General features: G+C 44.3%; 1 protein-coding gene across 4 annotated transcripts in view; it reads right to left on the bottom strand.

Annotated features, from left to right (window-relative positions):
- Positions 1-14339, bottom strand: part of TNRC6B (trinucleotide repeat containing adaptor 6B) — a 222269-nt gene that overhangs the window by 54216 nt on the left and 153714 nt on the right. For all 4 annotated transcript variants that reach the window (XM_075124191.1, XM_048834703.2, XM_048834752.2 and 1 more), the window contains 2 exons: positions 8687-8774; positions 148-169 (listed from right to left, as the gene is read on the bottom strand). In XM_075124191.1, coding sequence (XP_074980292.1) covers positions 148-169; positions 8687-8774 — 110 coding nt within the window. The remainder of the gene's footprint in view (positions 1-147; positions 170-8686; positions 8775-14339) is intronic.

Genomic DNA, 14339 nt, shown 5'->3' with positions numbered 1-14339 from the left:
TTTCTGCTTACTACTCAGGCAGAAATGCCTCATCATGGGACATGAGAGTCTCCCTCCCTTATCCAAGAATTTTAGTCAAGGACAAAGGCCTGTTCTGAGCCTACACAAAACTATGCTCTATAGATTTAAACAAATTAAATCCCTTACCTTTGGTTTTTTGATCTGTGACCTGCAAATTAGAAACAAGGAAGTTAATAAAAGCAAGAAAAAACAGCTGCTCTACAATGCAGCCCTCATTTATTACTACTAGACCAGCCTCTCAGTTTAAAAATCAGCTGACAATCAAAAGCTGAAGTACCCTGCTCAAAAATATGTAAAGAAAGTTTTCAAGAGGACCAAGAGTTATTTATTATCACCTCTGAGACATATTTGGTCCAAACAAACAAACAGAGAGGAAGTAGTACTTCATTCATGATAATTTGTAAGATATTTTTCCACTGTAGCATTTTAAAGCACAAATATGTATTCACTCCAAATATGGCTTTTTAATATCATTAGAGGAAACCATTACCGTAACAAATTGCAATGCATAATGAAAAGAAACCTAAAGAATGTCACATACAGCCCCATAAGTGAGCACTGTTACAGTGACATCTCATGCTGCCTACAAGGACAACTTCAGTGAAAAGCACCAACGCATCTCTTTGCAGTCTTTCCCTTCACCTTTCTCCCCTGCCATTTTCTTTTCCAAGGAGAAGACAACTTCAATCTTATTATCACTATCACAAATGGGAATCTGCAATACCTCCAGCACCATCAGATTTCAAAATCCCATGAATGCAACAGGCTCTCTATAATGGACCTACTGAAGTGAACGATCACACCAGTCAACACACCCCCCCGCCCCATTTTTGCTTTTGCTGTACTTTTAAATTCTTTTCGCAGTGTAGATTTCCAGCTACAGTAGAATCAAATATGCCACTGGAATGTTCTCTGGAATTCTTTGTATTGTAGCATGTTTTGAACTTGTTGGTCATGAGCTCCTCTACACAATAAGGGAAAACCCCAAGATCATCATGTGTCAGGCTGTGTGTTACCTCTTCTTAAAAGAAATTGCTGAACCAGTCCCTAATTCTGGACGGTACAGTCACAATATAGAATAACAGAAGCACTACAAGTAAAAGGCTATTTATTGTCTACACCAACCTAGCCAGATCTCTTTTGTACAGTAAAGAATAATAAAAAGAAACACACCACTCAATTGCTGCCGGCATCATTCCACTTTGGAAAGATGCTCTTTGGGGTATGTGAACAGAACATATCCCAAAATATAAAATGCCATCCCTCCCCCCAAGCGGGCCTCAAAAGGGTCATCAGCTGCTGACTGTGTTGCGAGGCAAGTATACCTAGAGCATCCTTGTCCAACCTGTTTTTAAAAACCTCCAGGGATTTCCACAACCTCCCTTGGAAGCCTATTCCAGAACTTAACTATCCTTTTAGTTATAAAGTTTTTCCTAATACATAACCTAAATCTTCCTTCCTGCAAATTAAGCCCATTACTTCTAGCGTTTGCACCAAACCCTACATTGCATCCTTCATCCCAATGAGAGATTCTGTCCTTATGACTTTGCTAAAACTTTGAAAAGAAATCTGAAGAGATTTGTCACTGCACCATAGATTGCAATGATCTACCTACCTGTGGGAAACTCGGATCGTGAGCACTAAGAGGGGCTATGTTGAAGAAAGGGAAGAAGCCACTTCAATTTAACAATACTGGACAATCTAGTGACAAGCGTGAAAGACACAAAGCTAAAAAAAAAGCCCCCTCAATAGTTTTGATTAGAAAACAAACATTTTGTTATGCAGAGTTGCACATGTGATTTGTTTGTAGATTACCTTCTCTCATATTTCGTGAGAAAAATGCATCACTGGCAAGAAAAGAAATTCTTTGACACAGAACAACAATTTTTAACAACTTCCCAACCTCTATCAGCACTGTCTTAAAAATGTAACAGTAGCTGCCCTAAAACCTATTTACCACTTTGTGTTCAAATATATTATTGAACACAATGCAAAGAGACTTTCATCCCTCTTCCGCTGATCAAGACTTTCTTCCCCTTATCCCCAAATCTTTGCCCCTAAAAACATTACTACAAGACGAGCCTCTAGAAGATAAACAGATGTCATCTTCCCCAGGATTTTGGGTGGATACCATAACGGCAAACTACTGGAGAAAGTCACGTTGTATATTCTTTGGCAGGCAGTGGGCAACAATCAAAGTGGCAAGCATTTGACTTCTACATTCAGAACTCTGAATACTCAACAAGATCCAACAATGATGTTTCAAGATGATCAATAATCTTTTCAAAGAGCTAGCCGCCTCTTCTTCCTGCTTCCTTCTCCTGTACTTGAGTTATTACAAGTTTACAAGAGCAGCCTGATCTTCTGTAACAAGCTTTCCAATTTGCTCTTGGATCACTAAATACCAGCGTGCTCGCCTCATAGGTCACTTTTCTTCTCAGAGGGTGCTGGTGAAGCAGCTCTTGGCTCTGCACATCATTAGATTTGGGGGGGTGGGGGGGTGGGATAACGGTTACTCACCTTCTCGTAACTGTTGTTCTTGGAGATGTGCTGTTCATGTTCATTCCAATCAGGTGTGTGCGCACCGCGTGCACAGTTGTCAGGAAGTTTTCCCTTGGCAGCTCCCGTCGGGTCAGCTGTGGGGCCCCCTGGAGTGACACCTTCAAGATGCTCTATATAGGACCCTGCTGACTCCTCGGTTCCTTCTTACCGGTTACTCCAACAGAGGAGTAGGAGGGTGAGTATTGGAATGGACTTGAACACCGCATCTCGAAGAACAGTTATGAGAAGGTGAGTAACCGTTTTTTCTTCTTCGAGTGCTTGTCCATGTCAACTCCAATCAGGCGACTCCCAAGCTCCATCCCAGAAGTGGGGTCGGAGTTAAGGAAACGCTGATTGGAGCACCGCTCTGCCGAATGCTGCATCATCTCTGGCGTGCTGGGTAACAGCATAATGAGAGGTGAACATATGCACCAAGGACCACGCTGCTGCACTGCAAATTTCTTGTATCGAGACCTGGGTCAGGAACGCTGCTGCTGAGGCCTGTGCCCTCGTGGAATGTGCCGTAAGTGCCAGGGCTGGGATCTTGGCCAGCTCGTAGCACGCGTGGATGCAGGATGTGATCCAGAAAGATATTCTTTGAGATGAGACTGGGAGTCCTTTCATTCGGTCTGCTACCGCTATGAACAGCTGGTTTGATTTCCTGAACGGCTTAGTGCACTCGATGTACAATGCTAGCGCTTGCCAAACATCCAATGAGGGTAGCCTCTGCTCTCGACTACTGACTGGCATGAGGCTTAGGATAGAAGACAGGATAGAAAAATGTCTTGGCTAGTATGAAAGAGTGACACTACCTTGGGAAGAAAGGCTAGGTGAGGCCTGTGTTGCACCTTATTCTTGTGGAAGGCTTGGTAGGGTGGATCGGAGGTAAGGGCCTTTAGCTCTGACACCTTCCTAGTTGATGTGATGGCCACCAGGAAGGCTACCTTCCACAATAGATAGAGAAGGAAGCAAGTTGCTATTGGCTCAAAAGGGGGCCCCATTAATTTGGAGAGGATAAAACTGAGGGGACAGGGACAGGCTCTCTGTTCTGAGGATGTAGGCACTGCAAACCTTTGAGGAAATGGCCTACCATGGGGTTAGCAAATGCGGGTCGGCCGGACGCTCCCAGGTGGAAGACTGAGATAGCAGTGAAATGTATTTTGATGGAGGACGCTGCCAGTCCTTGTTGTTTCAGGTACAGAAGGTACTCTAGAATAAGTGGTACAGATGCCTGTACTGGAAGTGTATGCTGCTAGGCACACCAGCAAGAGAACTTTTTCCACTTAGCTAGATATGTGGCCCTAGTAGATGGTTTCCTACTGCCAAGTAGGACCTCCCTTAGTGGTTCTGAGCACAGACGCTCCATGGGGTTTAACCATGAGGCTTCCAGGCCATAAGATGGAGGGACTGGAGGCCCAGTGGTAAAGGCGACCGTGGTCCTGAGTGATCAGATCCGAATGCAGTGGTAACTCAATCGGAGTGTCCACTGACAGTTCCAGGAGCGTGGTGTACCAGTGTTGTAGGGGCCATGAGAATTATCTCTGTTCGGTCCCTGTGGACCTTGAGAAGTACCTTGCGCATGAGAGGGATAGGGGGGAAAGGCGTACAACAGGCGGCCTCCCCAGGGAAGCAGAAACGTCATCGAACCAGGACTGATTCTGGAAGGAGCAGAACATTGGACACTTCCTGTTGCTCCTGGTGGCGAACAGTCGACCTGGGGAAACCCCCACCCTTGGAAGATGAACTGTATGACATCCGGATGGATCGACCACTTGCAATTGCAGAACGATCTGCTGAGATGGTCCGCTCGTTCGTTTTGAACTCCTGGGAGATAGGATGCCTCCATGTGAATGGAGTGAGCTATGCAGAACTCCCACAGCCAGAGAGCTTCTCGACACGGGGGAAGGAACGGGCTCCACCCTGCTTGTTGATGTAACACATGGCAGTGCTGTTGTCCGTCATCACTACCACGCACTGACCTCGCAGCCAGGCCTGAAAGGTTTGGCATGCTAATCGTACTGCCCTGAGTTCCTTTGTGTTGATATGAAGGGGAAGCTCCTCCCGTGACCATAGGCCCTGTGTTTGGAGGTCTCCCAAATGCACACCCCATCCCAGAGCTAACACGTCTGTGACAAGGGACAAGGAGGGCTGGGGGCTGTTGAATGGAACTTCCTCGCAGACTGCCTGAGGGTCAAGTCACCATTGGAGGGACTCAAGTACTTGCCCTGGCACCGTGACCACTACGTCCAGGCTGTTGCGTCCCAGGCAATAGGACAAAGCAAGCCACACCTGGAGTGGCCTAAGCCTCAGTCAGCCATGGCAGACCACTTAACTGCAGGCTGCCATGTGGCCGAGGAGACTCAGGCATCCCGTATAAAAATCCTGCCTCCGCCGAGGTGGATATGGGCAGTGTTGTTGCAGTTGGGGCTTGAAATGTTGTTGTTGGGTTACCGGGGTGTGCATACCCAACAACTTCGTAGTCGCCCGGGAGCCTTTGAGACTGCAGCTTGGAGTTTGTTTGCTCCGAAAATGACCCTGCACCTTCAAATGGTAGGTCCTGCAGGGTTTGTTGCAGCCCCGGGGGCAACCCGGACGGCTGTAGCAATGAGCTCCTCCTCGTGGCTACTCCTGAGGAAAGGGTGCGGGCGGCTGAGTACGCAGAGTCCAATGAAGTCTGGAGGGAGGTTCGCGCCACTGCCTTCCTTTAAACTTCAACATGGAGGCCCATGAGTTGAAGTTGTACCTGCTGAGGATAGCTTGCAGGTTAACTATCCTCAGCTGCAGGCCCTCAGTTGCGTAGATTTTCCTGCCAAAAGGGTCCATCCTTTCGACTCCTTGGATTTAGGGGCCGGCCCTTGCTGCCCCATCTCTTTCTCATTCATCACCGATACTACGAGGGAGCATGGTTGCAGGTGAGAGAACAGGTACTCGTATCCCCTGGAGGAAACGAAGTACTTGCACTCTACGCCCTTGGAGGCAGGTGGGATTGAGGCAAGGGTCTGCCAGAGTCTTAATATTGCTCTGGATAGTTTTTATTAGTGGCAGAGCTACCCTGGACAGTCCCTCTGGCACAAGGATGTCAACCATGGGGTCTTCAGGTTCGACCACCTCCTCCGCCTGTAACCTCATGTTACGTGCAATCCTTCATAGAAGGTCATGGTGGGCCCTGTGGTCAATTGGAGGGCCCGAGGTTGAACCTCCCACCACCGCTCCGTCCGGGGACGAAGATGGGGAGGCCAGAAGTGGTACTGGGTCCTTCTGATCCTCCAGTGACCATAGCCGAGGTGACAGTATCCTGGCCTTGCAAATGGGTCATGCCTTGGAGTTGCCTTGGAGGCGACCTAGACCAACTATGGGGCTTGCGCCAAGGTTTCCTCAGAACCACGGGGCATAAGCCAGTCTTTGGCTGTTTGGAGTGGTCGGTGCTCTGAGGCCACTGAACAGGAGCTTCTGAAAAGGAGCCCTAGGCCTGATGGTAAGCCCAGGGGGTCCAAAAAGGCCATTGCGCCAGAGGTTGCCACTGGGGTTGCCATGCCATTGGTGCCTCTCTCTGTCGCTTGTCAGATGGGAATAGTATGAATCACCATCCGAGGCAGAAGACACGGATCTCGACTGAGATGATCACGATGGCACCGCAAGGTACTGCGCCGGGGACCTATGCAGAGTTGATGATTCAGGGGACTGGCGTCAAGATGCCTGGGCCAGGGACCAATGCCAGTCCTCTCTTGGAGCCGGGGATGGCTGCCTCTCCCTTGTCGGTGGCGGGGAGCGTTGTGCTGCTGGTGCCGGGGACCCCTCATGGAGTCCGGTGCCGGGGAATCCATCATGGAGTCCGGTGCCAAAGAGCAGTGCTTTGAGGATGGCGATCTGCAGCGGTGCCGAAGCAAACGGTGCCGGGCAGAAGAGGGTGACCATTGCATCATGGCCGGCTTACTTCTAGAGGGTGCTGGTCGCAGTGGGGGCTTATCTCTGATCACCAGGGGCTGAGGAGGCATCATCACTATTAAGTCTCTGGCGGCTTCAAAAGTGTCCGGGGTGGAAGGTAACTTCAACTCCTTCACCTTGCACTTCCCATCCCAGGAGTCGCTGTGCCGTGGGAACCGAAGTCGATGGGGCTGACTCTTGCTGCCTGGACACCGAGGGCTCCTTTACTGGATGCCCCAGTACTGCGCCTGCAGGTCCCACTGCTTTATGCACCGGCGATCTCCCCGTTAGCTTTTCTATGCTGCTTGTACAGCACCAGTGAATGCAAGTGGTGCTGGGTTGCCTGTGCATCCTGCAGTGCCAGTGCCCAGGGTCTCTCAGACTAAAGTCCTTCCTCAGCACCATGTCACGTACCAATGCCGGGGCACTCCATACGGACGTGTTCGGTGCGGGGTCCTGGTGGTCTGCAGCAGATTGGGGATGAAGGGGCAGATTCCGTAAGCAACTGCTTCAATCAGAAATCTCACGCCTTTTTAGTTCTGGGGTGGAAAGCCCTGCAGAGCTTGCACCTTTCTGTCTGGTGCGCCTCCCCCAGACACAAGTCGTGGGGGTCGCTCGTTAGCATAGGCTTGCTGCAGGTTCTGCAGAGTTTAAAGCCTTGGGCTCACAGCATGCACCAGAGCCCAAGGAGGTGTGGGGGGCGGGGAGAGAGAAAAAGAGAGAGAGAGAGAGAGAGAGAGAGAGAGAGAGGTGTTGGGATTAGGGAAATACGCTCCCAAACCTCACTATATACAATAACTAAGACTAACTACAACTAAACTAGGCTAAGCTAACTATATAAAGAACACTAAGGAAAGCACTTGCTAAGCAAGGGACCGCAGTTCCAACAACAGTCACTGGTGGTAAGAAGGAACTGAGGCGGGGCTGGGTCGGCAGGGTCATATATTGAGCGCCATGAAAGCGTCACTCCAGGGGGCTCCACAGCCGACCCAATGGGAGCTGCTAAGAGAAAAATTTCTGACTGTGCACACACACCTGACTGGAACGGACATGAACAAGCACTCAAAGAAGAAAATGTCAGTTATTTTTATTTTTTATACTCCACTATTAAGAAGCGATAGGGAAGTGAAATGTAACAGTTTTGGGATAAATCAAATCAGATCTTCCAGTAAATTTACTGAAAAAAACTGTACTGATATTAATACTTTTATATCAGTGTAACTGCACTATAAATACATCCACACTGGACGCTGCACTGTTAACTGTATCAGTTCCTAAGCTAATGTAGTTAAATTGAAGGAACAACTGTATTTAGACAAGCCTTTAGTAGGCCAAAGTGAAACTGGCATAGGATTATTTCGTAGCCCTCTTTCAGTAAGAATCCACACAACATAACTGAAACAATACCAGCTGAAGTACTCAGTGACATTAATAGGCTTTTTTGGCCTGGCAAGAACGGATAGTAGTTAGCTTCACTTATGAGGATTCCTTTCTGCTCCTGGTTTAAAAGATGTTTCTTAATACAAACACGGAAATGTTTCAAACAGACCCTTTCCATGTCACAATTTTTGTCAGTTCCTGAAACAGTATCTAGACTTCTTGGAAGCCATTTCAGGTAACACTTTGATTAGCAAACTGCCTGCTCAAAATCAGTAGCTGGGCACAACAACTGTTTACAATGCCCCTCCCCCTCCCCCAACCACACACATTTCTCTAAGACTGAAGATTCAGAAAAAGATGGATCATGAAAGGGGCTTTACTATTAAACTATCCATTTATTCCTTCTCTTTTATGCCCCCTCAAAATAAAAAAAATCCCATATTTCCTCTCCCAAATGTCAGTTTTGAGCCGACGCAAAATTTCACTGCAGAGAGAGGTATATATAAACAGCTGGAGGTGCAAAGATCAGAAGAACCACTGTTCAGTGCCCCTACAATACTGCTCTATAACATAATGAAGACAGTTAATCTCCTCCTCCCTCCAGTCCTCTAAAAATAACAAAAGAAATCCCAACCATACCACACAATTAAACTTTAAGCAAAACTAACACAAAACCCAGAATCCTCAATGAGGCATTGCCATACTTCAGACAATGAAGCATTTTCACAAAGACTCAGTAAGTAAAGAAGCAAACACTTGCTGAACAGGGTTCTATATAGTTAACAATTGGGGGTAGGGAGACTTCAAATAACAAACCTACCTTCTGAGTAGATTCCTTCTTTTTCTTATCCTCTTTCTTCCTTTTCTTGTCTTCCATTAACTGTTCTTCCCTTTCTTGCTCCTTCTCTCTGTCAAAACCAAATAATTTATCAAGACACAGACGAACTGTGCGCATGCACACACATTCACACTCATTCTCTCTCCATTCCTCTGCCAAGGAAAGTGAGCTGAAACAACAGACTTAGATCTCTTCCATCTCTAATCTGACAGACAAGAGAACATGGGCAAATATTTTAGTCCATTCAGAATCTGCTCTTGGGGGTTTATATCAAGCCCAGATTGTAAGTTGTATTTGGTAGCTCAATATGGTCCCAATCGTACAACTTGTAGTGCACGAGAAAACCCCTTTACCTACAGAATGTCCCATTCAAGTCAACCCTTGTACACATTAAGTACATGCCTGCCAACAGCCCGAGGAGGATTTTTTTAAATGCTTATGAAATTGGGCTGTACTACCTGTATTATTTCCTGAAAAATCCTGTGCATTTTTCCCCTGACAAAACACAGAAACTGTAATTCTAATATATAATGATTTGGTCTCATATGGCATTTATCTTCACAAGTGGAAGATTGTTCATTTGCTTGTAGCTATGTCATTTGTAAGCCATTAGGTGTGTCATATCAAATCTAAAACATCATTTATTATACAAAACTTTAATTTCTAGGATATTGTACCCACCTACAGTATTTTTTGTGATTAAGCATACATTAAAAATGACTTTCCAGGGGATCTTTTTTCATGGGCTCCCTCCTCCCCCCCAAAAAAAATTATCTTGGGCAGATGCTGCCGTTGTCATGCTATCATCTTTGTTGCTATGTTTTCTATTAAATATGAATGTGCCAGAAAATGATTGGTTAATTCACCACATCTATGCTACAGGGTGAGCTGTTTCTATGGTGAGTCACATTTTCATCTGATTGGCGATCTTAATCTACTCCAAGGGAATTTGGACCAACAAGATTTCAACTTGCCTGGAATAATTTCATTCTACTAGGTGGAGTTGAGGACAACTAATGTAAAAAAATCTGATGGCTGATGAAGGTATGAGGGTTTTGGGGGGATAGGGTGTGCAAAGGAAGCAGGAAGACTGTATCCCATACATTTTGAAGATGACAGGTTTCAGAGTAACAGCAGTGTTAGTCTGTATTCGCAAAAAGAAAAGGAGTACTTGTGGCACCTTAGAGACTAACCAATTTATTTGAGCATAAGCTTTCGTGAGCTACAGCTCACTTCGTCGGATGCATATTGTGGAAACTGCAGAAGACATTATATACACAGAGACCATGAAACAATACCTCCTCCCATCCCACTCTCCTGCTGGTAATAGCTTATCTAAAGTGATCACTCTCCTTACAATGTGTATGATAATCAAGTTGGGCCATTTCCAGCACAAATCCAGGTTTTCTCACCCTCCGTGAGTTTGTGGGGGGGAGGGGGCGGAGGGTGAGAAAACCTGGATTTGTGCTGGAAATGGCCCAACTTGATTATCATACACATTATAAGGAGAGTGATCACTTTAGATAAGCTATTACCAGCAGGAGAGTGGGATGGGAGGAGGTATTGTTTCATGGTCTCTGTGTATATAATGTCTTCTGCAGTTTCCACAGTATGCATCCGATGAAGTGAGCTGTAGCTCACAAAAGCTTATGCTCAAATAAACTGGTTAGTCTCTAAGGTGCCACAAGTACTCCTTTTCATTTTGAAGATGGACAGTAGCTTACAAATATAATTTACCATGTTTCTTCATGAGGAAAGAGATTCAATTGGCAGATATACACAAAATATTCAGACTATTTTAATTTACATTAATGCATAGCACTGTCAGATTTATAAAGCTTTGAAATGCATAACAGTTAACACATAGATGTGTTTACATTGTACTGGAATAGGCAAAAGACATACGGCCATTGACTGAAATGCTTATGCCACAGAAGTATAAGAATTTAAAAATAAAACTCAAATTTACTTTAGTATAGGACTACAAATTCCCCAAAATAAAGTGCCCTCTCTTGTGAATAGGTTTGAACAAGAAAGTTGAATAAATATCTAGTATCCCTTCATCAGAGATAGCTACTCCACAGAGGTTTCCTCCCAAAGGCTATCCTATTTCAGTCGGCTTCTAAATTTGCACTCTCACATGCTATTACCACACTCATGTGTACAGAAAGGCATTTGTGTAACCAATCACTGAATTTGCACATATAAAATCAGAAACCACTTTTTGAACAATTCCTTTTCTGAAGCCTGATATAGACCAAGATTTTAAGACGCTCTCTTTGCACATGAAAGCCATAAGGGTTCCAGGGAGATTAACAGAACAATTGTCTGGTTTCCTGATCTCAGGCTATCCTGCTGAAAAGAGCCACCATCCTTCGGTCTATGAGCAAATGGAGTGCACACAGACTGGCACGTCCCCATTTCACAGAATTCAAAGCAAGTATTTCATGTCATGCTGACACACCCAAAGTCTAGTAGTTTATAGACCAGCTCAGTTCTCACTCTCTCCTTTGCTCTACAAAATGTCAAAGTGCACTTTCCAGCTCCACGCCCTGGCAACGAAAAATCCCACCGTTTTTCAGTTGTACTGACAAGCATATGATAGGGAGTGAAGAGGAGCGCCTACTCTATACTATCATAAAATTAAAGAGTAAAAACTGAACACATTTTCATTTTTGCTTGAACCTGTGTTTGTAACCAAAATATAAATCAAACTCTCTGTTCTGATACTTGGATTTTAAGCTATTAAAACAGAATCAGGGTTTGTTCTTTCATGCTGTAAAGACATTTTAAAATCATGTAGTATAAAGTATGCTTTCTGGTCTATGTGTGTCAGTTATAAATAGTACCATGACTGAAAAGCAATTATTTCTAGTAGTATGTGCAAGATGTTAAAGAGCTGTACAAAAGGATCTGCTGAAAGAGACACTAAAAATGTAATTCAATTACAACAACTTGTGATGTCAAAAACACCAGACTTAGCAATAGTGGACAGCTGAGTCTAACATCAGGCCATATGGATAAGTTTCTCTTTTAAAGTAGTTTTCCTCCTTTTGGAAGTGGACGGGCAAGGATTAAATGTGTAGGGAAGGAAATCAGGACAAGAATTCCGTGCAGTCAGGAACCTAAAGCTGAAGATATACTTTACAACAGGCTGTAATCGAAACAGCTAGGGACAGTGGCTTTGAAGATTATAAATTGAAGATCTAGCTGTAGTTATTCGCTTTAGTGAGGACATACAGAATGGAAGGTGATTACAGGAGATGCCTGCCTTCGGGAGTACATGGGAAATTAAGCAAAAGGAATTAGTGTTAAGACTCTGGAGAACCTCCTGTCTTTGAATTACTTAACCTCTCTTTCATTCTATGAGCTATTTTACAAGGATATTTTAATATTTTACAAAGATTATGCTTATCAGAACATCTGTCAAAAACTACGGTAACAAATAAAAACAATATTTTGTAATTATTTAGGCCCTGATTCAGCAAACGTAAGCATGTGCTTACGTTTCATTGAGTTCAATGGGATATAAGCATTTGCTAAAGTGATTTGCCGAAGTGAGGCAGAATACAGAGGATCCCAAACTCTTGACAAACATGAATTAAGCCTCACACCCCTGGGAGGTAAGAAATTATCCCTGTGTAATGGATGGAGAATCTGGGGCCCATACAAACAGCTGAAACTGCTGTATTACACCAAGTGCTGTCAAACACACAAGTGAAAAAAAGGAAATAAACCGGAGAAAGTGTTCTGTTACAATCTAATAGCACTTAGATCTCTTCCATCTCTAATCTGACAGACAAGAGAACATGGGCAAATATTTTAGTCCATTCAGAATCTGCTCTTGGGGGGGTCTATATCAATTTATAATATTGATTATATTAAATGCTATAACAATAATAGATATAAAATTTCATACAAATGTGACTTTCAAATTGAAAGTGTCCTACAACTTCTCCTATCAGGATCACATGGGAAGCCTGTAAAAAGCTGCAAACAGAACCCAGGAATCCAATCTACCAGTGCTTTTCTCCCATTCAAGGGGTCCAGAGTACACATGTGTTACGCCTAGTGACTGACTGCTTTGACTGACAAGTTCAACATTGGAAGATAATGTACTAGTTCTAAATTAGTAAACAAAGTAATACAATGGCATGGGGGTCCTGTTTTTGTTTGCAACACAGTTATCAGTAGATCGACATCACATCTCTGAAAAGAAAGTTTGCTAAGCTGCAAGGAAGAGCAAGCATTTTACTCGTCTTTACAAAAGCCTGTGTATATTTTAAAAGTTCTATCAATCCAACAGCTGTGCTGTACTATTTCTGCAAAATCTCATATTTGTAACTTTTTATTGTAAATAAAATCATTTTGGTGGCATACAATAAAATTCCATTTCCATCTTTAAAAGTAAGCAGTAATTCATCTTGACACTTTTTAAAAGAAGGGAATTTGTGGGTTTTAATCCCTCAACTTCATTTTATGCTTTTAAAAAGTATCATAATGGGGACTTAATACATTCACAATATCTTCTTATTAAAGTCTTGAGGACAACCACTTTTGCCTAAAACAGCACTGAGAAGCAGCATTTATTTAAGTCAGAAAGAAAGGCAAACTCTCCAGCTGGTCCACAACTATTTTATAGTATTTTATTAAGAGCTTCTAAATTATCTAACAATAAAGGAAGAATGGCCCAGATTTTCAAAAGTGATTAGGGAGCACTGAACACCTATCCTCTGAAATTCAGGCTCTATTAGTATGTTTCAAGTTTGGCACCCAAAATCACTTAACTGTTTTGAAAATCATGGCTTTTATTAAATTTAGCAGAAAATTTGTATTTTTATTTCTGAGAAATCTGTATGTACCAAAGATTCCTATTGTCCTTATTGTCACACTGCCTCTGACACAGAAAGATCACACAAGCTTTCAGAAGTTTAAATTTTTGATTGTCGGGCTCAACGGGTAGTGATCAATGGCTCCATATCTAGTTGGCAGCCGGTATCAAGTGGAGTACCCCAAGGGACGGTCCTGGGGCCGGTTTTGTTCAATATCTTCATAAATGATCTGGAGGATGGTGTGGATTGCACTCTCAGCAAATTTGCGGATGATACTAAACTGGGAGGAGTGGTAGATACGCTGGAGGGGAGGGATAGGATACAGAAAGACCTAGACAAATTGGAGGATTGGGCCAAAAGAAATCTGAGGAGGTTCAATAAGGATAAGTGCAGGGTCCTGCACTTAGGACGGAAGAACCCAATGCACAGCTACAGACTAGGGACCGAATGGCTAGGCAGCAGTTCTGTGGAAAAGGACCTAGGGGTGACAGTGGACGAGAAGCTGGATATGAGTCAGCAGTGTGCCCTTGTTGCCAAGAAGGCCAATGGCATTTTGGGATGTATAAGTAGGGGCATAGCAAGCAGATCGAGGGACGTGATCGTTCCCCTCTATTCGACATTGGTGAGGCCTCATCTGGAGTACTGTGTCCAGTTTTGGGCCCCACACTACAAGAAGGATGTGGATAAATTGGAGAGAGTCCAGCGAAGGGCAACAAAAATGATTAGGGGACTGGAACACATGAGTTATGAGGAGAGGCTGAGGGAGCTGGGATTGTTTAGCCTGCAGAAGAGAAGAATGAGGG

The sequence above is a fragment of the Caretta caretta genome, chromosome 1 (genome assembly GCF_965140235.1).
Source record: "Caretta caretta isolate rCarCar2 chromosome 1, rCarCar1.hap1, whole genome shotgun sequence".
Classification (NCBI taxonomy): Eukaryota; Metazoa; Chordata; order Testudines; family Cheloniidae; genus Caretta; species Caretta caretta.
Note: the sequence above shows the minus strand (reverse complement) of the source record. Positions and strands in the feature narration are given on the sequence as shown.